We start from the raw sequence: 22,368 nt of genomic DNA on the forward strand, positions 1-22,368 counted from the left end.
AGTGACTTGTGATAATGCTTGTAGTAGAAATAATTGTAATGTTAGAGGTAGTTGGTGTTGTAGTGACTAATGTGACAGTTGGTAATGGTGAATAGTTGACGATATTGGTGGTGATGTGTTAGTGGCAGTGATAAATGCAATGGTAGAGGTGATTGGTAGCAAAGATTGGTTATGCCGGTGGTAGTGTCTGATAATGATGGTAAGTGAATACAATTACAATGATGGATGCGGTAGATTTGATTACATTGTCTAACACTAATTGTTAGTAACGGTGATGGTTGCATTGGTGGTTTTGATGACAAAGGTGGTTGATGATAATTGATGACTGTAATAGAGATAATTAACAATAACGATGATTTTATGATTGTGATGATAGAGATGATTAGTGATAGTGACTGAAAAATGTGAATCGAGTGGTAATGAAAAAATATTCACATAAAAATACTTTTTAATAAAGTTAAAATTTTATTTAAAATCTTACTAATTAAAACATATTAAAATCAAATAAATATTTAAATTTTACTGTAAACAAATGCACCGGGAATGCAAGTGAGTTTTTCTCAATTCCGTGGGTGCAATAACTAAATTATAGTACAATTTTCGGATGACTACGCAAATACAACTAATAGTGTCCTTGAAACAATTTTAATAAACTTAAAAGGACAGAGAATTAAAGTAAGTAAAGAATATGCCTCGTTGGCCCAAATCTACCGCTTCAAGACCCTTCTACCGTGCTCTCGTTTGCCTATTTCCACCGCTTGGTGCCAGTCACTCACTCACTCAGTCCCTACTCATTTCTTCTTTCTCCTTCTAGTTGTTCATTTTTTCTTCTCTCTGTCTCTATCCGGATCTCGATACTTCCATTTTCCGCATAATTTTTTCTCTGTTTGTGTTTGTTTGTGGAGCTTGTGAATCAGTGGATTGTGTTGTGAAAGCGGTGCGATTGTGAAGTGGAAAATGGACGGAGTTCATGAGGCTCCAGTGGCGGGGAACTCGTCGTCGCCGCCTTTCCTGAACAAGACGTATGATATGGTGGATGATCCATCGACGGATTCTGTGGTGTCATGGAGTAAGAGTAACAATAGCTTTGTTGTTTTGAATGTGCCGGAGTTTGCTAGAGATATTTTGCCCAAGTATTTCAAGCACAATAACTTCTCCAGCTTTGTCAGACAGTTGAATACTTACGTTAGTACAATTTTGCTCATCTTTAAACTCCTGATTCACAGTTTTTTTTTTAACTAATCAAATTTCTGTTTCTGCAAACTGTTATTTGGTTTAGAGTGATAAGGTAATTTGTTTTCTCTTTTTATACGGATTTAAATGCTTCTGCTTCTCCCGCGTCTAGCGTTTCTAGCTGTTTTTTTTCTGAAATATAATAGGCTATGTTTCTTAGATAGTTGAAAATTACAGTTAAGATGAAAATGTTACAGTTCCACCGTGCAGAGGTCATTCAAGCAATTTGGAATCATTATCTGCAAATTTTATGTCTACATGAACTGATAATGAGTTGGTTTAACTTTAACATATATGTATATAGAAAATTAGGGCTTATTAACAGTTGTTCAGTTGGTTATTTGCCAATTTTCTGTAGGAATAGTAGATTAATTCCATTGTTTGGAAGTGATTTATCAATGATGAAGGGAATTAGTGCTTCTAAATTGAGAAATAATTGCAAAGATGATACATCTGATATTCTGATTTAATCTCAGTGATTCCAAGTTGTGATGGGTCTTTTAGGGGGAACCTAGGATTGATTGAATTGGTCAAGGGGACTATAAACCTCACTGGATGAAAATATTTCTTCAGAGAGGTGAGGTAAAAGTTATCCCATGATTTTGCAACTCCCCACCCCCCACCCCCACATCCATCACCCGCTAATCTCTCTCACCTCGCCACACATTGTCCCCTTATTTGTCTTCTTTATTTTGTACCCTGTGAAGTGGCTTAGTAAATGTACCAAAGGTAGTTTCATGTAATAGGTAGGTAGAATTGTTTTAGATCAAATCACAGTTTATTCTATGCTTTTGAGCCAAGGCATTTTGTCACAAAATTTAGTACTGCTTTATTTATGTACATACCGAATCGCCAACATAGTTGATGGAATGTGATCCTGCAGTTAAGATGCTCAGGAGTTCCTTAGACCGTTGCTAGGAGATATGGCATAACATGGGTCTTTAGAGTCCAATTGAGTGAACTTCACTACTTTCCAGCTAGAGGTCAGGCTAGACAGTGGTGGAGAGCTTATGCAGAAGCAAGCCAGCAGGTTCACTTCCTCCCAATTGAGCACAATTTGGCATCTCTTCCCACATTTATATTTATCCACCAAACAACCAGGCAAAGTTATTTATTTTCATATGCCTATTAACCATTCAGTTTAAATTTTTGTAAGTAATAGAGCTTGTCAAATTCTTTTTGAGTAATAGATGGATTTCAGGGATTTGTTTGTGACCGGGGAGTTATGTTTCTTCAGAGTGTAGTTCTGCCATTGTGGTGTATTCTGCCTTTCTTTAATATGATATGGAGTCTCCTTGTACCCGCGGGGCAACTGTAATTCTTTTTATAGTTTGCTTTTCCCCTTCATCAATCAGGGTTTCAGGAAGGTTGATCCAGACCGCTGGGAATTTGCAAACGAGGGATTTCTTAGAGGCTACAAACACCTATTGAAGAATATAAGCAGGCGAAAACCCCCTCAGGTGCAGGGCCATCAACAAACCACCTCCAAAGTACCAAATGCATCTGTTGCATCCTGTGTGGAAGTTGGGAAGTTTGGAATAGAGGAAGAGGTGGAAAGGCTTAAAAGAGATAAGGATATCCTTATGCAGGAGCTGGTTAAGTTGAGACAGCAGCAGCAGGAGACGGATCACCAATTGGTGACTGTTGGGCAGCGCGTTCAATTAATGGAGAACAGGCAACAACAAATGATGTCGTTCCTTGCCAAGGCCATGCAGAGCCCTGGCTTTGTAGCCCAACTAGTACATCAACAGAATGGCAATAACAGGCATATTGCTGGGCTTAATAAGAAAAGGAGACTTCCTGAACAGTCTGAAGAAAATGTTGCGTGCAAGCCTGTCAATGCTTTGCAAGATGGACAAGTAGTCAGGTATCAACCTTCAATGACCGAGGCTGCAAAAGTGTTACTGCAGCAGATTCTGAAAATAAATGCATCTGGGAGGCTGGACAACCGATTAAACACAAATGACTGTTTGACTAATAATCCCCTCCCGCCTCAAAATTCTCTAGACAGTAGCGGTGCATCCAGTTGTATTTCCAGTGTTACCCTCTCAGAAATAATGTCAACTTCTTCACAGCCTAATCTAATGTCAGATTCAGGATTTCCATTCAACTCTTGTTCATCCATCATATCTGAGACCCAATCATCCACTACTGTGGTTCCTGGGGAGGCCAACATTCCCGTATTACCTGAAGCTGATGCATTGAACTCTCAGGCAGTCCATGATTTGCCTGAATTTTCTCATATTCTTGGAGTAACTAATCTTGAACTTAATATGTCTGAGACTGGAAATGTGCCAGATATTGACACAGCGCAAGGTATTTTGGATGGTTTAACAACAATTGTCTCTGATGAATTTTCAGCAAACACAGATGGTGATGTTTTGCTGGATGACATGCCTAAGCTTCCAGCGATTAATGATATTTTCTGGGACCAGATTCTCTCTGCAACCCCTGCAAGCCCTCTCACTGGGGATACGGATGAGATTGGTTCCCTAGTCGTGGAAGAGGATTTCCTAGGAGTTCAGGAGAATGATTGGGATAAACTAAAGCATATGCATCATCTTACTGAACAGATGGGGCTACTTTCATCAGTTGCCCAGATTTGATGATTTCATGTGTTTTTTAAACGCTTGCAATGATGCAGGTAAAATCTCCATCCTCCATTATGAGCTTATTGCTAGCTTATCAGATTACAAATCCTGCAAAACTCCTGCTATTTGGGTTGTTTTTTTCTCATCATTTTCCATACAAATAGTGTCGTTTAGGACCAAAGGTTTCACCATCTATCATGTCGGACCTATTGGGTGTGTGTGATTTGGCTTAAGGAATTTCACTTTCAATGTACCTATGTGAGTGGTTGTGCATTTTGTCAACACCATGGTGATATCTTGAAATTATCTTCTTGACATAATTCTTGGTTCCCTTTCAATGTTTAGATATATGTCATGTGATTTGTTAACAGTATGTTGGTATCTTGAGAATCTCTTTTTGATATAATTCTTGTCGCATTGCGGGGTCTGAAATAATTTGTTGATAGGATGCGTCCATATGCTGCATTAAATGGGTGTATCACAAACATCATGAGGTTGCATCAAGTGTCAGTGCTGTGTTTTTATTTCCTTTTGTGCCTTCTGTTACAACATTTATTGTTTACTCGTATATTTTGCTCTCTGCATCATTTTTTATTTTTTTTGTAGGGCGTTCTGCGTTAGTGATACCACCTTGAGCACAACTGCTGAAGTGTGGTGAACTTCTAGAGGGTGTAAAGCAATGAACTTCTCCCCATGTGGTAATATTTTTTTGTCAGGTGGATGCTCTGAACTGGTGCGCATTAACAATCTTGTCTTGAAAGACTCTCTTCACTACTAATAATGATGTTCTGTGTAGCAAAATGGGGATCCCCAAAAGACTAGTTTGGTGTATTTTATTCCGGATTTTTGTATGTACATTTATCTGGCACAATGGGTTAGCAAAAAAAGAACACTAAAATGTTCTTTACTTATTAAGAAATTGGAAAAGGGATGCAAAGAGGTGGTTGCAGAGGATCTGTATGTAACTTTTATTGTTTACATAATGATGATTTCAACGAAGATGCAAGCAGGATGAATGGACGTCTTGTTTTTTGTCCAAATGTATTGTATGTTTTTGTTCTATTCCGAGACTTGTATTCAATGCCGCAGTTGTTTAAAGCACCTTCTCCACCATATTATGATATCTTTTTCCCTATCTATGTTTTTTTTTTGTTGGGTTAATGTTGATTGCTCTTTGAACCTCTTGAGTGGACGAAAATGGGTCTTGGAGGTTCATTTTATTAATCCCTTCTTTTAAAACCGTGTCTTTTTCCCTTTTGGGCGTCCGGATGTTGAACTGATGGTTGTTATCAAGTTTAGCTGAGTTACTGTGGCACTGATCAAGTCTTCGCTAAGGTAGGAAACTGTTTTGTTTTGGGTTGAATGTCTCTATGAATCCACAATATGTGATAGGCTTATATTTACTCGTGTTAACAGAATCCCCCATCAACTAATATGGTGATTGAGATGTGTCCGAAAGAACAAGTTCAATGTCATATAGATTTAGTATAAAGCCAATTATTTTGAAGGGCGACTTAGTAGGCATTTGGCCATGCAATGTCATATCAGGATATGAAATTGCGATTTCATATCATGAGATGGAATACCATATTCTCCTCAAATCATGATATGAGATTTTTTAAATACAAAAGTTGACCCACAAATTTATATTTTGTTAAAACAATCCCACATTATATTTACTAATTATTTATTTCATATGTAAATAAAATTAATAATCACATCATTACTCTTTAAAATTATTATTTTCACCAACATAAAATTTAATATTGTTTTCAATTTGGTGAATATAAATGATAAAGTAAGAATTGATTTGGTGGATATAAATACAAACGGAGGGAGTAATATTTTTTGGTTTTTCATAATAAAATGCTTAAAGCAATTTAATATGAAATGGACAAAATTGGTGATGCATGTTTGATATCACTACTTTCAATATGTTTGATTTTAGCACGAAATTAATGCACTGAAAATGTGCAATTGCACACAAATAAAATAAGGCACGAATCATATGATATTGACACACAAGTGAAAATTGAGTGAATTTAGGACTTAAATGTTGATTGGAGAGCTTTTAAATTTATTTGTCTAAAGAGTGAACTTTAATGAAGTAACAACAAAAAAACAATTTCAATAGTAGGATTGGAGCAAAGAGGGAAGTTGAGAGGTAGAGAAGAGAAGCTTGGAATAGCTTGATTGATTGAATTGAGATAGAAAATTTTGAAATAGTGAATTGTTGGGATCGAAATAATAAGGCGTCACGCAGAAACTAATATTTACAAACTTTAGTGTTGATAAATCAAACCATAAAGAAAATTATATAAAACGAGTATAATTTGATCAAATTGATTTAGGAAAGGGATACATGCAGAAGGGTTATTTTACATTGTAAAAATCTTTTGTACTAAGAATTTAAAAAAAAAATCAAAACACAATTGTGTAGAATCCAAATAAGATAGAAAATTCATAACAAATTCTAGCAAGAACAAGTGGATAAATAATGGGGAAATGGGCTTATCTCAGATCAACTTCTATCACATGAAAGAATCCAAATATCTATATCAAAATCTCAAGGTAGTTTAGTAAAATATTATTTTAATAAAAGTATAAAAATGTATCTGAACAAGTAAAAGGGAATACTTATTGGTTAAGATAGATACACCATTTACATTACCCTCCTATTGATGTACTCAATAGATTAACCCATAAGCTTTCTATTTGAACAAACACAAAAGGATATACTAAAATATGCATAATTATATAGAAATGTTATTTGACTCCAATTCATTTCTTTATTGACTATTTGTTCTCACCAATTCATTTATTCTAGTTGGATCAAGATGATCATATTCTCAAGTTTCTAAACATGGTTAATATTATATTTATTCAACTAATTTAATATAGTGGTGTAAATTATGATTATATTGAGTTGATTATGTAATTAAACATATTTTTCTTTCAGAATTAATTTTAAGGTTTTTCTATTTTTTGACTATTTGCGTGTGGGGATGGATTTTGAACCTACAGTTTCACCTTGTTTCTATTGGATTTGTTTTCCCAGTACATTTAAAAAATGAATCTTTCCTCTAGGGTTATCAAATAAATAGTTATGAACTATATTAAGCTTTTATAAAAGAATTATTAAAAATAAGATTCAATGATAGAAATTTTTTATAGTTAAACTGTAAAAATATGGTTGCTAATTTTATTTAGTGATAAATTTATATTGAATACCACCGATGATGAAGTTTATAGCTAATTTCAATATTAATCTTTAGTGAATGTGTTTCAAGGTATAAAGTGAGATAGAAAGAATAATACTTATAGAAGCTTCAATAGTTATAACCTAAAAGAAATTACTCTCCCTGTTTAAATTTCATTTTTTTTCTAAAAAAAAGAACTAAATAATAATTGAGTAAAGAGCAAATTCCTTATTCAATATGATCAAACTCATAATAGTGGCGATGTTTATTTGAAAATTTTATGACTGCTATAGTGAGATGTTGTTATATATTGACATTTGACGCTTAAATCTCGTTTAGTTATTATAAACAAAATATACGAAAAAATAATTTATAATTTTGTATATTAAAAAAACCTGAATGGATCTGTAACCTATTTAACAAAAAGAAAATTAAAAAGAACATGAATATAAACAAGATAATCACTAGTAACCCCATAACTCATGGATACTATTTAAATACATTTTTTTACTTTTAGATATTAGTACTTGAAGTTTATTATATGTAACATTAATGATGATTATCATGAAATATTTTTAATATATATTATATGTTTATACATAATATATTTTTTATAAAATATTATTAATATTGGAAAAAGGAAAATCCATTTAAATTGGTTCTTTCTGCAAGGAGTAAAAAGAAAAGAAAAGTTACTTTTGGTTTAGAAAAACAATTTATAAGAAGTAAGGGGGCAAAAAGTTATAAATTCTCTTTACCTCGAAAAGGAAAACAGCGTATCCATTTTCCCATTTCTTTTCAGTGTTCTCCCTCTCGCACGTCACTCGTTGACGTTTTTGAAGTATACCACTTTCTCCCTAAAACCCACAACCCCTCTCTATATACCCTTTTTCTCTCTTCTTCTACGTAACTCATCCGCTCAATTTCTACAAATATATTTGCTTCAAATAACTGTATTGTGTTTCTTTGATCCTCTTCTGATTCGATGTCGGTGAGTAGTTCATCATCTCTTTCTGTTTTTGTTTTTGTTTTTATTTTATAGTTGTGAATTAGTTTGATCTGTTTAGAATCTATGAATTACTGTTCTATTGGATTCGATTTGCTGTGGTTGAATTTGTTTTTTGTCGAGTTTATTAATATGGCTATGTGTTTGTAATTGTTTTCCATTGAAATGCCCTAGTTCTAGTGAGGTAGGTGTTGATAGTTGTTATTGCGCAGTGATACCCTAGTACTTGGATTTGGTAGATAAAATATGTTACAATGTAGTGCTTCTTATTGTTTTCGAGCATATAGGAAGCTGAAGTGCTTAATTCATATGTGAGTGCCATTTGTTGTTACAAAAAAAATTGATTACATTAGAAATGTTGATTAAAATGCTTTTGGAAGATTGTTAGATTCCAGATCATTAGTATCATTTGCAACCAATGATTGAGAAACAATAAGGTCCTTTATTGGACGACCAAGTGTATTTTTGGAATAATTTTGAGTTCTGAATGTATGTTTTTCTTCCTCAAGTTTTGTGGTTTTAGTCAGTTATGATGTTCTGTGGTGGTCTCAGTTTCTCATATGAGACATTACTCTATAGAATGATAAATGCACAAAAGAAGATCATTTCTAAAAGATAAACAGTATCTGGGACTGAAATATCAAACTGATTTTATTATGAGAAGAGTAAAATTCAATATCCTATTCTGTAGTGTGCCGATTATTGCTCGAGTTTCGAATCGTGTGCTACTATCCTCGGGGATTTCTTGGTTATAAAAAGAAATCCTATTCAATAGTGGATTTTGATAATATGTGGTAACACCCATCTTACAGCTATGACTCTTAAGAAGTTTTTGTGTAAATTCCTGAATGCCTCCGGTTTTGCTCCTCCATAACAGTAAATCCACAAGTGAGAAAAGTCTTGCTTAATGACGGCAAGGTTACAGGATTCTCCACTAACCTTCTCAAAAGAAAAAGAAAAACCAACATATAAAATGCATAGCCTTTTCCCCTATGTCGTCAAGTCTCTTACTATTCATTTCTTGTTGTTCATCATAATAGGCTAGAACAGTGAAAGTGAGCAATGTCTCTCTGGGTGCATCGGAGCAAGATATCAAGGAGTTCTTTTCGTTCTCCGGGGATATTGAATATGTTGAGATGATGAGGTTAGTGTTTGTAATAGAAAGTAATTCCCTTTTTCTCTCCTCCTCTTATCTGTTTTCCATCTAGGCATATTTTGAAATCGGAAAAAACCTTCATTTTGAGAATTTAAAAGCTGTTCTTATCAAAAAAGAAATTAAATCAGTTGATACAATATTAGCTCCTTGTTGCATATGTCTTTTATGGATTTATGCAAGTTACTTTTCTGGCTATTCTAGTGAGAATGAGCGATCTCAAATTGCATATGTCACATTCAAGGATCCCCAGGGTGCAGAAACTGCAGTTCTTCTTTCTGTAAGTTTACTTTTCTTGTCTTTTGAACTCCTATGTTAAATCTTTATTGTACAACAGTACAAGTATAATAATTTCCCCTAGTTTAAGTCTTACAGATTTGATGTTGAAAATGCTGGTAAGTTTCTTATTGAATGATTTATTTTAGGGCAGTAAGATATATATTTTCATTTGAATTTCATTGTGTCATTGAGTGCATTTCCGCAAAAGATAATGAGTTCCTGATTAAATTATGTAAGCGTCTTTTATCAGAAGTGATAAAAGCCCTTTACTGGTCTTCTTATTAAAATATTTTATTATTTATCCTCTTATTGTCTATGACATTTGTTGTTTCATCAAATGAGGCAATGGCAAAAAAAAATTGAGGTTCTTGTTAGAAAATTAATGTAACAGTTGCTTCACTAGGTTGGTGTGTTAGTTCCTTTTTAGGCTTTATGTAGTATCTAGAACTTTTGGCTTTTGTAGTATGTGCTTTGGTCCATCCTTGGTGTTCTATTTTTTTTAAAAAATCACTACTGGCCCTTTATTGTCATTTACACCAGGGATAGGGTTGCATGTTGATTAATATTAGAGGGGTTACATGCACAGTGTGTTGCTGGTAGTAAATTTGCTATGCTCTCTAAGACATGTTGTGATCTTTCTTTCAGTAGCTTAAGTAAACATTTTGAGAGGCAGCCACTTTAAACTTGTAAGACCTTTAGGAATCTAGATACCATTAGAGCTAATCATCCGTGTAGTACTGCACTCTGCACTGCCAGTGGTCCTCTGTATTTCAGATTATAATGCTGGAGCCCTGGTATTCATTAGAAGATGAAAAGGGGATGTTATGTTCCATGATACAGGCAATTATTTCACTGTTAGAAGTTTGTCACTTTTAAAATGCATGAGCACAAAGAAACTTACAATTCTTTTGAGGGGAAGGTGGAGTTTTTCTATCAAAATTCATATTTGGATTTTAGTTGTCAGTGTTTCATTGTTTTATATGCCATCTCTTCTTATTTTTTTTATCACAAAGCCGCTACCCTTTGGGTGTGCACAGCGTAAACCCCCCGCTCCTATGCAATAGCTTGCAAACCGCATAGGAGAGGTAACCCACACTAGGCAATCCCGGTGGGACGAGCTCAACCTAGAAGGCAAACCCCTTTTGCTTTTGCTGGCAAGGGATTTCGAACTTGAGACCTCTAACATGGAAGTCCCAAGCCCAAACCTGAAACCACTGGGCCATCCCGAAGGGTTATGCCTTCTCTTCTTTTGTTCCTTTATGTGCTCTTGAACGGAAAGGGAAGAAGATATGAATAACCCCCTCCCATTCTCTTTCCCTTGCATTAACCTAAACAGCGTAATTGGTAACAGATTAAGTGAAAGTGACTAACAGCTAGCCCACAAATTTTGAGTTGAAAGTCTTGAAGCCCAGTTCTGTGAGAGAATTTTTCTGCAACCAAAAAGGAATAATTGTTTTGAAATCAACCCTATGCCCATCTGATGCATATGTGGCCTTCTCCCTCAGCCATTTGATGGCTTTTACTTGTACTGAGTGACTGAGTCACTGTAGCCGTATTTCTTTAAAAGGTTCCCATATTTAAAACGCTTCAGAAGAAAGTCTAGGGAGGAAATTGTAGCTAAGAAGATATGAATGATCCCCTCCTGTTCTCTTTCCTTTGCATTAGCCTAAACGACATAATTGGTAACAGCTAGCCCAAAAAACTTTAGTTGTTGAAAGTCTTGCAATTGTTTGATCAGTTAGCTTTGCATTTATGCTCGTTTTGAAGGTGAAGGATTAGCTTTCCATATTTTTGCATTCCCCTCGTCTTCTCTTTCTTTTGGTGTGTCAACTGATAAGCTCATCTGTGGTTTCCAGGGAGCAACAATTATTGATCAGTCAGTCACAATAGTACCCGAACCTGACTACGAGCTGCCTCCTACAGCTCTAGTGCCAATCAAGGTCTGTATAATTTATATAGACATTCTGGTTTTTATCTACTGTTTGGTAGTCCCTAACACGGTATACTCCTAAATACACACAGGCAACTGAGAGTGCTAATGCAGCTGGTGGTGGATCTGCTATTCAAAAGGCAGAAGATGTTGTGAGCAGCATGTTGGCAAAGGGCTTCATCTTGGGCAAGGATGCAGTTAACAAAGCCAAGACATTTGATGAGAAACACCAGTTCACATCCACTGCCTCAGCAAAAGTTGCTTCTTTAGACCAAAAGATTGGCCTTAGTGAGAAAATTAATTTGGGAGCAACAATTGTGAATGACAAAGTGAAAGAAATGGACCAGAAGTTCCATGTTTCTGAAAAGACAAAATCAGCTCTTGCAGCTGCTGAGCAGACGGTTAGCACTGCTGGATCTGCCATCATGAAGAACAGATATGTTTTGACAGGGGCATCTTGGGTTACTGGTGCTTTCAATAAGGTCACCAAGGCTGCAGGGGAAGTGGGCCAGAAGACGAAGGAAAAGATGGCAGAAGAAGAACAGGCAAAAAATTCGGCTGAAGGTTATGTGCCTATACATGCTCTTTCAGAGTCCCCAAAAGCCTCCAAGACCGAGGAACCTACCAAGCCATCTTCACCTAAGGGATTAATCCTCTAGCTTATGCAAAACAAATTTCATTAAACTATTTTGCTATTTCGCTTGTCTCATCTTTTAGCGGGTCATTGTGTTATGGTTAGATACTTAGATATGCTAGTTATACGTAAAACGTCCTGTAAGTTTGATGCATAGAACAATAGTTGCTGGACCTTTGAATTCCTGTCAAATTCTCATCTTTATCGAACGTACGTATGCATTCGGATTGGTTGTTTGTCTTTTGGAAATAGACTGCTACCCGAGGTTTTACTGCGACAATTTTACGATGCACATGACCTTTGACCTGATTAGTCTTGCTGTTTGTTCATGTTGTGAGAACTGCTAAAAACATACTGTAGCGGATGAAGAAAAAGTGTTACAGTAACAGGAAAGCATTGCAGGTGTCCTAATTCCTATCATCATCATTGTGAACTTTTGCATTTGGATCTGATTTTAGTTTATTTTGGAAAATATTTTGAGTTGATGTTTTTGAAAACATGTTTTGGGTGGCCAAACCTGAAGGTTTTTGGATGTTGGGAAGGTCTGACCTTTTATTGAAGGACTGCAGAAAGCAGGAGTGTTTCTAGGTTAGAATTTTAATAAAACAAGCATATGATTGAAGGTCTGTTTCGTCCTTCCAAATGCATTTCATTTCTGTAATGATGGATTATGCTACAAAAACTTACCTACCAAAACGAAAAAAACAATAAACAAAAACAAAACAATGAGACTGGCAAAATTGGAAAAACCAAGTTGAACAATGAACTCATTTTGGAACATTCCCATCTATTTCAGCCTGATAGCTTCGTTGATTGAAATTAGTCCTTGTTCGAGCCCAAGTCTGTTTTTTCTTTCGCCTGCATGGTTATTTATCAACCATCAGGTATGAACTAAAATATTTTGGGCAATTAAAAAAACAAGAAGAATTAAGTGGACATATGAAATGTGGATGTACTCAATATTGGATTAAATTAAGAGTTGATACAAGTATGACTTTGATGCAACAAGTAGAACTATAATATGAATATTCAATATTGGATAAAATTAAGAATTGATATGACAATGACTCTGATACCATATTAGAAAGTGAAAAGAACACTTGTATTTCAAAAAGGAAAACTATTTACAAGCGGCTACTCCTTTACTTTCATACCCCCTATTTTTAATCACTAATGCGCCTTTATTGCTTGATATCATCAAAGTATTTATATACTCCGACGGTGTCAAAGAGGAAGAAGCAATGCTTCAGTGAAACCCCACCTAGTTACTCCTTGATACCATTAGAGTATATAATGGCATCAAAGAGGAACAAGTTGTGTTTTAGTAAAAAGATTGCGCACTTATTGTTTGATACCATTAGAGTATGTAAACATCAATAGAGTATATTTATACAATGATGATATTAAAGATGAAGAAGCAGTGGTTCAGTGAATAGAACAAGGGGGGAATTAGATAAACAATTTAGGCCGTGTCCAATTAGGGTAAATACTTTATCTAATGAGTCCAATTTGTACAATTTTCCCTATTAGAAAACGGATATGGATGAAACTCAACCCCTCAATAATTAGCTTATTACTGACAATTAACCACTACTATATAAAGAGAAAGAACAACTCGTCACACAAATTGATAACATTCGTGTTCACTTTATCCCAAAGGACAATACTCGTATATTTAGACTTTTTACCATCCAAAAACAGCAAGGGCTATGCCTATCCATTTCCAATGCCATTTTAATTTTCAAAGAGGAACTTCATTCGCTGCACGGAATAATTAAACAAAGCACTAGAACTATAGGTGAGGCCGTGAAGGTGATGTATACACAACCTTACTTCTACTTAATTTTACCTTATAAAGTTAGAGGGACTGCTTTGGAAAACTCGGCTGAGGTAAAACATATCAATCAAGTAAGAAAAGTAAACCATCAAAAATAGCACAAACCAGAAAGAAAAGGCGTTTCATGTCCAGGAATTATCGAATGCAGCGGAAGTCATCGCCTGAGCAAACTCCTCAAAGCTAATGCAACCATCACCATCCCTATCAGCTTCCTTGATCATCCCTGTTAACTCCTCTTGTGTAAGTGCATGTCCTAATTTAGCCATAGAATGCGCTAACTCCGCCGCCGTGATCACACCATTACCGTCCCTATCAAACATCTGAAAAATCTTCTTTAGCTGTTCCTCCGAGTATGGACACTTCGCTGCTATAAGCTCCGGCGCCACCAAAGCCACAAATTCCGAAAACTCAATCAATCCATTGCTGTTCCTATCTGCCTTCTGGATTAAATCCTCCAATTGATCATTACTCGGCTTTAATCCTAATGATCGAAGCAACGATCCGAGTTCAAGCTGCGTTAAACTTCCGTCATTGTTCCTATCAAATGACCGGAAAATCTCACGAAGCTCCGCAATTTGATCATCGTCAAGCTTCGGCTCTGCATCTCCACTCATGATCTCTAATCTCTATTCCAAATCTAAAAACTCCTCTAATCTCCTGTTTTCAACAACAGAGTCGCGTATTGATTATCAAGCCTTACACCCAATTATGAATGAATTACAATTCGCAATAATATTCCAATTGCGTAAAGATCATAAAATCTCTGCCAAAATTATTCAGAAATTGCGGATCTGTGAATTGATCAAATCAATAAACATTCATACAAATGATGAAGAACGTAACAGAAGGTAAGGCAGAAACCATAAATGTTACGCGTGTATATATTTTATTTATTTTTTGTTTATAATTTTTGTGATAGAAATGAGCATCGGTTTGCGTGCCGTCACTCTCTGATTTTGATGATTGGGAGTTTTGAGATAAGGTAAGAGAAACCGTCTTGGCCTCTGTTTTTCAAATTTTCAAAAAGTTCGTTGAGCTAATCACGCGGATCCTCACTCCCTTACCCGCCACTGATTCTTTTTCTTTTTTATTAATTGAAATCTTAAGTGCTCTCTCTCCTCAATATTTATTGGACGTGAATTATTTTTATTTTTTTAAAAAAGAAATATTTTAAAAATCTATAGTTCAAAATTATATATTTATATACTTTTGTTTGTAAATGATTAGAGATAGTGTCTAGATCTGAATAATTAATGATTATAGTTGTTGTTTTTTTCAAATTTTAATGACCATATGATTTAGTTACTTATAAACATAATAAATATATCAAATTAAAATTGTAATTAAATTTAAATAAAAAATTGTTATTTAATAAAAAAAAGTACAATATTTATGTTTGCTAGTGATGAAGATGGCTTGTATGAATGATTAGTGTTATTGGATTGTAATAGTGGAGGTGATTGATGTTGTAGTGACTGACATAATTGTGATGATTGATAGTTAAGACAATTATTATGATGGTGTTGTTGATAGTGTTATGGTAGTGGCTAAAGAATGTGTGGTGATTGATGATGGCGTTGTTGATAGTTGACGGTGATGCTAATTGTAATGGTGGAGCTAGGTGGTTGGTGGTAAGGATTGATTGCAATATAGTGATTGATAATGATAGAAGTAGCGATGGTGGTGACGACAATGGTTATCGCAGTAAATATAATTATAATAATGAAAGTGGCAGGTGTGATAGCGATTAATAGTAATAGTTAACAGCAATAATCGTAATAATGGTGGTTGGCGATGGTGATAATGGTTGACAATAATGATGCTAACCGGTGATTATGGATAAAATGGAGGTGAAAATTATTCATACAAAAACATTTATCAATAAAGAAACATACATCGTCATCTACTTAAACCTATTATTAAAGATTCGGTATTTGTTGAAGGTCAATAAGGTGATGATTCGACATGTTTGGTATTCGTTGAAATATTAATGATTTAATATCATAATAATATAATCCCAAAAGTGTATTTCTTTTTAAAAAATAAAATTAGAAAGCTGAGTGTTTTGCCCTTTTTTATATGAAAAAAAATAGATAATAATAAGTGCTTTTAAGTAGTAACAAAAACAGAAAAACTGTTTTTTTAGAAGTTAAAAAAAAATTAAAAAAATCCTCCAAAGCAGTTAATTGCATTTTTTACCTGAAAATGCAATAGTTTTTCGTTAAAGAGTGGGTCGGATCGGGTCATCCGGGACCCGGCCTTCTCGGTATGCCCAAATGCAAAGGTATAAATAGCTAACGAACTGTAACGTTTTATCCAATTTCAAATCTTCAAAGGGCGGNAAGATTTCTATTATAATATGGGTAAATATGGTTGCCCATATTATCCATTGGGTAACTCGTTTTTACCCATTTAAAATGTGAGTCGAGTCGAGTAACTTACTCATTTTATTTGACTCATTTTTTTATCAACTCATATTCGACTCGACTCGCTCCTTTGCCACTCCTAGTAGTGGCTGATAATGATAGAAGTAGTGATGGTGGTGACGACAATGGTTATGGCAGTAAATATAATTACAATAATGGAAGTGGTAGGTGTGATAGCGATTGATAGTAATAGTTAACAACAATAATTGTGACAATGGTTATAATGGTTGACAACAATGGAGATAGCCAGTGATTACGGATAAAATGGCAGTGAAAATTATTGATAAATTTTCTTTTATCAATAAAGAAACATATATCGTCATCTTCTTAAACCTATTATTAAAGATTGACGGTATTTGTTGAAGGTCAATAAGGTAATGATTCGACATGTTTGGAAGGGAGGGAAACTAGTGTGTTGATTTCCTAACAAATGAAAGACGCAATCATAAAGAAGCCTTGATACTATGAAATAGAGCAATTAAGGATATAGAGTTTCTTCTTCTAGCCAAATAAGCAATATTGTTTACGAACGTCGTTAAAATCCTATTTTAATTTGCTTTTAGTAATGTAAAGAAACAAAAAAATTCGAACATGTTGCAGTTGAAAGTCAATTAATACGGAAGAGTTATCACTTGTAGTATTAATATTTGTGGAATAACTTAGTTCCTTTCTAATCCAACAATTGCATCTATTAATGATTTAATATCATAATAATATAATCCCAAAAATGTATTTCTTTTTTAAAAAATAAAATTAGAAAGCTGAGTGTTTTGCCCTTTTATATATATATAAAAAAAGATAATAATTAAGTGCTTTTAGTAGTAGCAAAAACAGAAAAACTGTTTTTTTAGAAGTTAAAAATAAAATAAAAAATCCTCCAAAGCAGTTAATTGCATTTTTTGCCTGAAAATGCAATAGTTTTTCGTTAAAAAGTGGGTCGGATCGGGTCATCCGGGACCCGGCCTTCTCGGTATGCCCAAATGCAAAGGTATAAATAGCTAACGAACTGTAACGTTTTATCCAATTTCAAATCTTCAAAGGGCGGGCGGCGAGATTTCTCTCGTTAACTTCTTCAGCGTCTTTTTCTCTCTCTACAAATTCGACATATGTATGAGAAGAACGCTCATATGGTAAAGTTTCTTCAGATTTCTTTAGTAGTTCGTTCAAAATTATTTCATTTTAGTACAGATTTCGAGTTTATGTTTATTCATTTTTAAACATAACTTGTGTTTTCTCTCTTTTGATCAGGAATGATATAGATTATAAGTAATAAAATCGACTCCGTTGTAATCCTGTCATTTTTTCTGAAAATTCGTTGCAATAAGAGTCAGAATTTTCATATAAATGTTCGTATTTTTACTGTTATGAGGCTTTTCTGCAGGCTGAAGCAGGGGATCGCTTATCTTGTCAAAAAAGAGTACCAGAAAAATATAAGCGTAAGAAAGATGTTCTGAATGCTGTTCAGAAAGTAACAAAAACAAGATCTGCAAGAAGAGTGAAGAAACCTAGTCTGCATGGCCCTTCTCATGGAAAAGTTTCTCAAAAAAGGAAGGCCGCTGGTCAGATTAGTATGGATGAATTTGATTGGACCGATACGATTAAAGAGTGCCCAGTATATCGTCCATCTAAGGAAGAGTTTGAGGATCCTTTGGTTTATGTGCAGAAAATTGCTCCTGAAGCATCAAAATATGGTACCACTGACAATTGGAAACTTTCTCTTGATATATCTCGAGGGTCGAACTAAGTGAACTTTGACAACAATGATTAAAATGTGTAATAGTGCTTTATTTCTATTTTGTTTTTGTATTTTTGAAAAATTAGCCATCAGAATTCATTAAACTGACCATCAATAAGCAAAAGGCGCTTAGGATGAAAGGAGTATAAGTATATGCTTCTAAGGTTATGTTTCCTACTTCTGATATAGACAATATCAGATCACAGCATTTATGTTTCCTCTTTGTTACGGCCTTTTGGGATGTGTCGTTATAGGATTTTCTCATAAACATGATAATGGCTCTAGGAACCTGAACCGTTAAATAAGTCTCTTTTCATTCATTCACTATACTGTTCTTTTTCTGAACATACAATGGTTAAGTTGAACTCTTATTGCTTCTTGCATTGTGCTGTGGTAATTGTCGTACTTTTTTCATCCATCTTCTGCTGATTGACCAGAACTGTATTGAATTTCAGGCATTTGTAAGATTGTCTCTCCCTTAGGATCTTCTGCTCCGGCTGGAGTTGTGTTGATGAAAGAGCAAAAACGTTTTAAGTTTACCACTAAGCTGCAACCTCTGCAACTTGCTGAATGGAATAACAACGATAAGATCACCTTCTTCACAAGAGGAAGGTATTATACAATGAGTGATGTTTGGTATCTTCTTTAGATATGCAAGTACTATCACAAAGTGATGGCTGCATTTACTGCACCACAAATTGCTGCTATCATAATGTATCTCATCATTGACATTTTCATGCTACTTACCTATTGGATTTTATATGGTAGTGTGATTCATGTCATCGTGTATCTTATTTGTGCTCCAGAAATTATACTATTCGTGATTTTGAGATAATGGCAAACAAGGCAACTGCTCGAAGATACTGTATATCTGGATGCCTTCCTCCTGCATATGTGGAAAAGGAATTTTGGAAAGAAATGACACTTGCAAAGACAGGAATGGTTGAGTATGGAATTAATATAGATGGTAGTGCCTTCTCAAGCACTTCCATTGATGATCCTCTTGGATGTAGCAAATGGAATTTCAAGGTTCTACATATACTTTTGCTGCTAGTTTTTTGTACATCATTGATCATTCTGTCTTATGTTATCATCTTTCTTCGTTGTCTATGATGGACTGCATCCTAAGCTTAGTGATGCATCAGAAGTTCATATTTTACTGTTTGTCATGATAGTTTTCTGTGCTCAAGCACCATCCAGATAGTTTTTTGTGCTCAAGCACCATCCAGATAGTTTTTTGTGCTCAAGCACCATCCATCAATGTTGCTGTCTTTCTAGTTTTAGAATTTTTTTAGCAGTATTTCATAAAGATTTTCTAATTTCATTTAGATTCTTTTGTGTCGAAGCATAAGATTTGCAAATACCATAATTAATACACCATTTCATTTTCAGCCAATATCAAATCGTTGTTCTCTGTGCAGATACTTCCTCGGCTGCAAAGATCAGCATTGCGCTTGCTTGTTAATGAAATACCGGTAGTGTATGATTGTAAATTCTGGAAACAATGCAGAATATCAGTAAAGGCTTCAATGCTTTTGATATATTTATTTGTTTCAGGGAGTAACAGACCCCATGTTGTACATAGGGATGCTATTTAGTATGTTCGCTTGGCATGTAGAGGATCATTATCTCTATAGGCAAGTCATAGTATCAGCATTCTCTTAGATGTTTCAGCCATTCAGTTTCTTTACATTTTCCTTACTCTTTTGCCTCTCAGCATTAACTATCATCACTGTGGAGCGGCCAAAACTTGGTATGGAGTTCCTGGTCATGAAGCTCTTCAGTTTGAGAATTTTATTCGGCATTGTGTTTATACTGAGGAAATCCTATCAGAAAATGGGGTCAATGGAGTCTTTAATATTCTTCAAGAGAGAACAACAATGATTTCTCCAAAGATTCTGCTGCAATATGGTGTCCCGGTTTACAAGGCTGTGCAAATGCCAGGAGAGTTTGTTATTACCTTCCCTAGAGCATACCATTCAGGATTTAGTCATGGTTAGATCTTGATAATTCACTTGCAATGACCATATATAATATGAAGGATATTACTTTGCTCATACAACTAATTTTCCTGGTCCCTGTAGGCTTTAACTGTGGTGAGGCCGTGAATTTTGCAATTGGTGAATGGTTTCCATTTGGAGCTGCCGCTAGTGAGCGTTATGCTCTTCTTGGCAAGGTGCCAATTATTCCTTATGAAGAGCTCCTCTGTGCAGAAGCAATGCTTCTCTCAAAGTCTTCAGCTCACAGACCTTATTGCACAGCAGATTTAGTCAATGTTCGTTGTGTAATGACTTCATTTTCATGCCTATTGAGATCATACCACCGTGCCCGCTGGTGCTTGGAGAAGTCGAAAACTTCTCTTAGAATGTGTTCAAAACCTCAAGGGTCATTTACCTGCATCCTCTGCAAACGAATCTGTTATGTGGCATACCTTGAGTGCAAATGTTTCGCTGGTCCCATATGTCTTTTTCATGGTACTGTTGCACTAAAAGCCTCAATTTTACTTTAGAAAATTGCAATTTGATTTACATGCAACACTTTGTGCAGCTCGATGGGACCATAGGACGTAAACCTGTTGCACTTATTGAGCACCATTTGATCATTTCATTTTCCACTCCTCCAATTGCGATATCCTCATTCTTTAACAAAAACAAACTTAATCATGCAGATTTTGAAACTTTTAACTGTCTGTGTGGAAGTAGCTGCAGCCTCTTTGTTACTGAGGATATTTCAACAATGGAAGCTGTTGCACAGATGTTTGAGGCTGAGGAAGGAATGCGTTGTGAGGTTGAGCAGAAAATGAAGTCACTACCTTACTTGTGGATACAAACCTTATTTCCGCGCATACAAGGAAAATACCGTCCATATTGTGAGGTACCATTCTTGCTGAGCCCTTGGTGACTAAATAAATTGTAGCATAGATTTGTCTTCTAGGTTTTACATAATTCCATGATTGCTTTCTGATTTCAATGTTTAAGTTTGTCCTTCCCTCTAGTTCAAACTCTATAAAGTATCAATTTGAATTGCAAGAATCAAAAGAGAATATAGTCTATATCGCGAGTAAATAAATTATTGCGTAAAATGACCTCCAATAAATTAGATGATAATAGGTTTTTGATGCATTTGAACTTTCATGACTTAACAGATAATGTCAAGTAGTATTCAAAATGTAGACACTGGTATAAAGATGTCCATGATAAGAAGATCATCTGCTCAAGGCAAGCAAATGAGGAATAAGAAGAAAAAGGTATTACTTTTTCCTCCCGGTACTTAATTAGTTCTTGACTAGTTTGGAATTGAGGCGTAGTAGTTATCATTGTTTCTTAGCTAGTTCGCTATTTCTTTGTTTCTTAACTGCAGAGGCCCTCTATATATAAACTAAGTGATTTAGTGTCTATGAGGTGATTATACAGCATTTAGACACGAAAAATTCACAGTTAGAGTACCACTGCTAGGATTCTCACCCTGAATTTGCTACAGAGAATCACTGGAGCTTGACAACCTATCCCTAGAACGCGCTATGCTTGTCAACCGCAAGAAAAATGACACCATGGAAAAGGAAGTCTCAGAGATATAGGTGACCTCAGATGATAGCCATCAAGTTGCACTAACCTTAATGTAAAGATATCAACTAATTATGTGCCTTTTCTGTTTGGTCCAAACATGAAAGGCAAAATACTGAGTAGTAGAATTAATATTGTAACTCTTAACTGTTGATTTGTTGTATAGGCATCATAATGCAGTTCAAATTCACTAGTTTATAGTTGAACTACGCTCTTTGCTGACTGCAAAACTACATTGTATATACAAAGTCGAAATTATTTGTATACATTATAGATGTATATATAGTAGGTGTTGTTTTGCTACTTCAGTGTATTTATTTCTTAAGCTTTATATAACTGATGATGCATCAAATTGATTGTTATATAGGTCACCTTTGGTTCCTCACCCATTATGCAAATAAGTCATCATGCAATGTCCTTAAATATTGCCGAATTGTCATGACAGTGTTTAATTGGACGACTTTTTTTATTTATTTTTATTTAAAAAAGGTAAATACTTCCTTCATTTCAAAATAGGTGAATTATTGAGGCAATATACACCTATTAAGAAAAAAAGTTTAGGACATAAAATAAACACCACTTTCCACTTTTGCCATTTTAGTTATTCTCAAACTATTCTTGAAGATATAAATAATTCAAAGTAAAATCATAAATATGAGCAATCAACTCTCGTGAAATTATCATCTAGAACTAGATGATATAAATGGGAGGCAAAAATGGAAAAAGAATTTTATAACTCTCTTGAACTTTGAACAATTCACTTAACGAAAAAACGCGATAA

General features: G+C 34.9%; 4 protein-coding genes across 4 annotated transcripts; 3 read left to right on the forward strand and 1 right to left on the reverse strand.

The window, feature by feature from the left end:
* The first annotated feature begins 759 nt into the window (after positions 1–759).
* On the forward strand, positions 760–3,875 carry LOC125860118 (heat stress transcription factor A-1). The gene is made up of 2 exons (XM_049540018.1): positions 760–1,185; positions 2,589–3,875. Exons 1-2 carry the CDS (start codon positions 958–960, stop codon positions 3,837–3,839), a joined length of 1,479 nt encoding a protein of 492 aa, XP_049395975.1. The 5' UTR covers positions 760–957; the 3' UTR covers positions 3,840–3,875.
* Positions 3,876–7,796: 3,921 nt separating this feature from the next.
* On the forward strand, positions 7,797–12,236 carry LOC125859757 (binding partner of ACD11 1). Its single transcript, XM_049539570.1, has 5 exons — positions 7,797–8,015; positions 9,071–9,174; positions 9,388–9,463; positions 11,319–11,402; positions 11,485–12,236. The coding sequence occupies exons 1-5, from the start codon at positions 8,010–8,012 to the stop codon at positions 12,049–12,051; spliced, it is 837 nt and encodes a 278-aa protein (XP_049395527.1). The 5' UTR covers positions 7,797–8,009; the 3' UTR covers positions 12,052–12,236.
* Positions 12,237–12,640: 404 nt separating this feature from the next.
* Positions 12,641–14,725, reverse strand: LOC125859563 (probable calcium-binding protein CML18). Its single transcript, XM_049539332.1, has 2 exons — positions 13,969–14,725; positions 12,641–12,884 (listed from the first exon to the last, which is right to left on the reverse strand). Exon 1 carries the CDS (start codon positions 14,475–14,477, stop codon positions 13,986–13,988), a length of 492 nt encoding a protein of 163 aa, XP_049395289.1. The 5' UTR covers positions 14,478–14,725; the 3' UTR covers positions 12,641–12,884; positions 13,969–13,985.
* Positions 14,726–15,434: 709 nt separating this feature from the next.
* Positions 15,435–21,601, forward strand: LOC125858728 (lysine-specific demethylase JMJ706-like). The gene is made up of 13 exons (XM_049538542.1): positions 15,435–15,598; positions 16,078–16,147; positions 17,671–17,980; positions 18,480–18,636; positions 18,831–19,053; positions 19,446–19,499; positions 19,582–19,661; positions 19,742–20,019; positions 20,109–20,498; positions 20,693–20,898; positions 21,170–21,271; positions 21,385–21,425; positions 21,505–21,601. Exons 1-13 carry the CDS (start codon positions 15,435–15,437, stop codon positions 21,599–21,601), a joined length of 2,172 nt encoding a protein of 723 aa, XP_049394499.1.
* Positions 21,602–22,368: the final 767 nt, after the last annotated feature.

The sequence above is a fragment of the Solanum stenotomum genome, chromosome 3 (genome assembly GCF_019186545.1).
Source record: "Solanum stenotomum isolate F172 chromosome 3, ASM1918654v1, whole genome shotgun sequence".
NCBI classification, from domain to species: domain Eukaryota; kingdom Viridiplantae; phylum Streptophyta; class Magnoliopsida; order Solanales; family Solanaceae; genus Solanum; species Solanum stenotomum.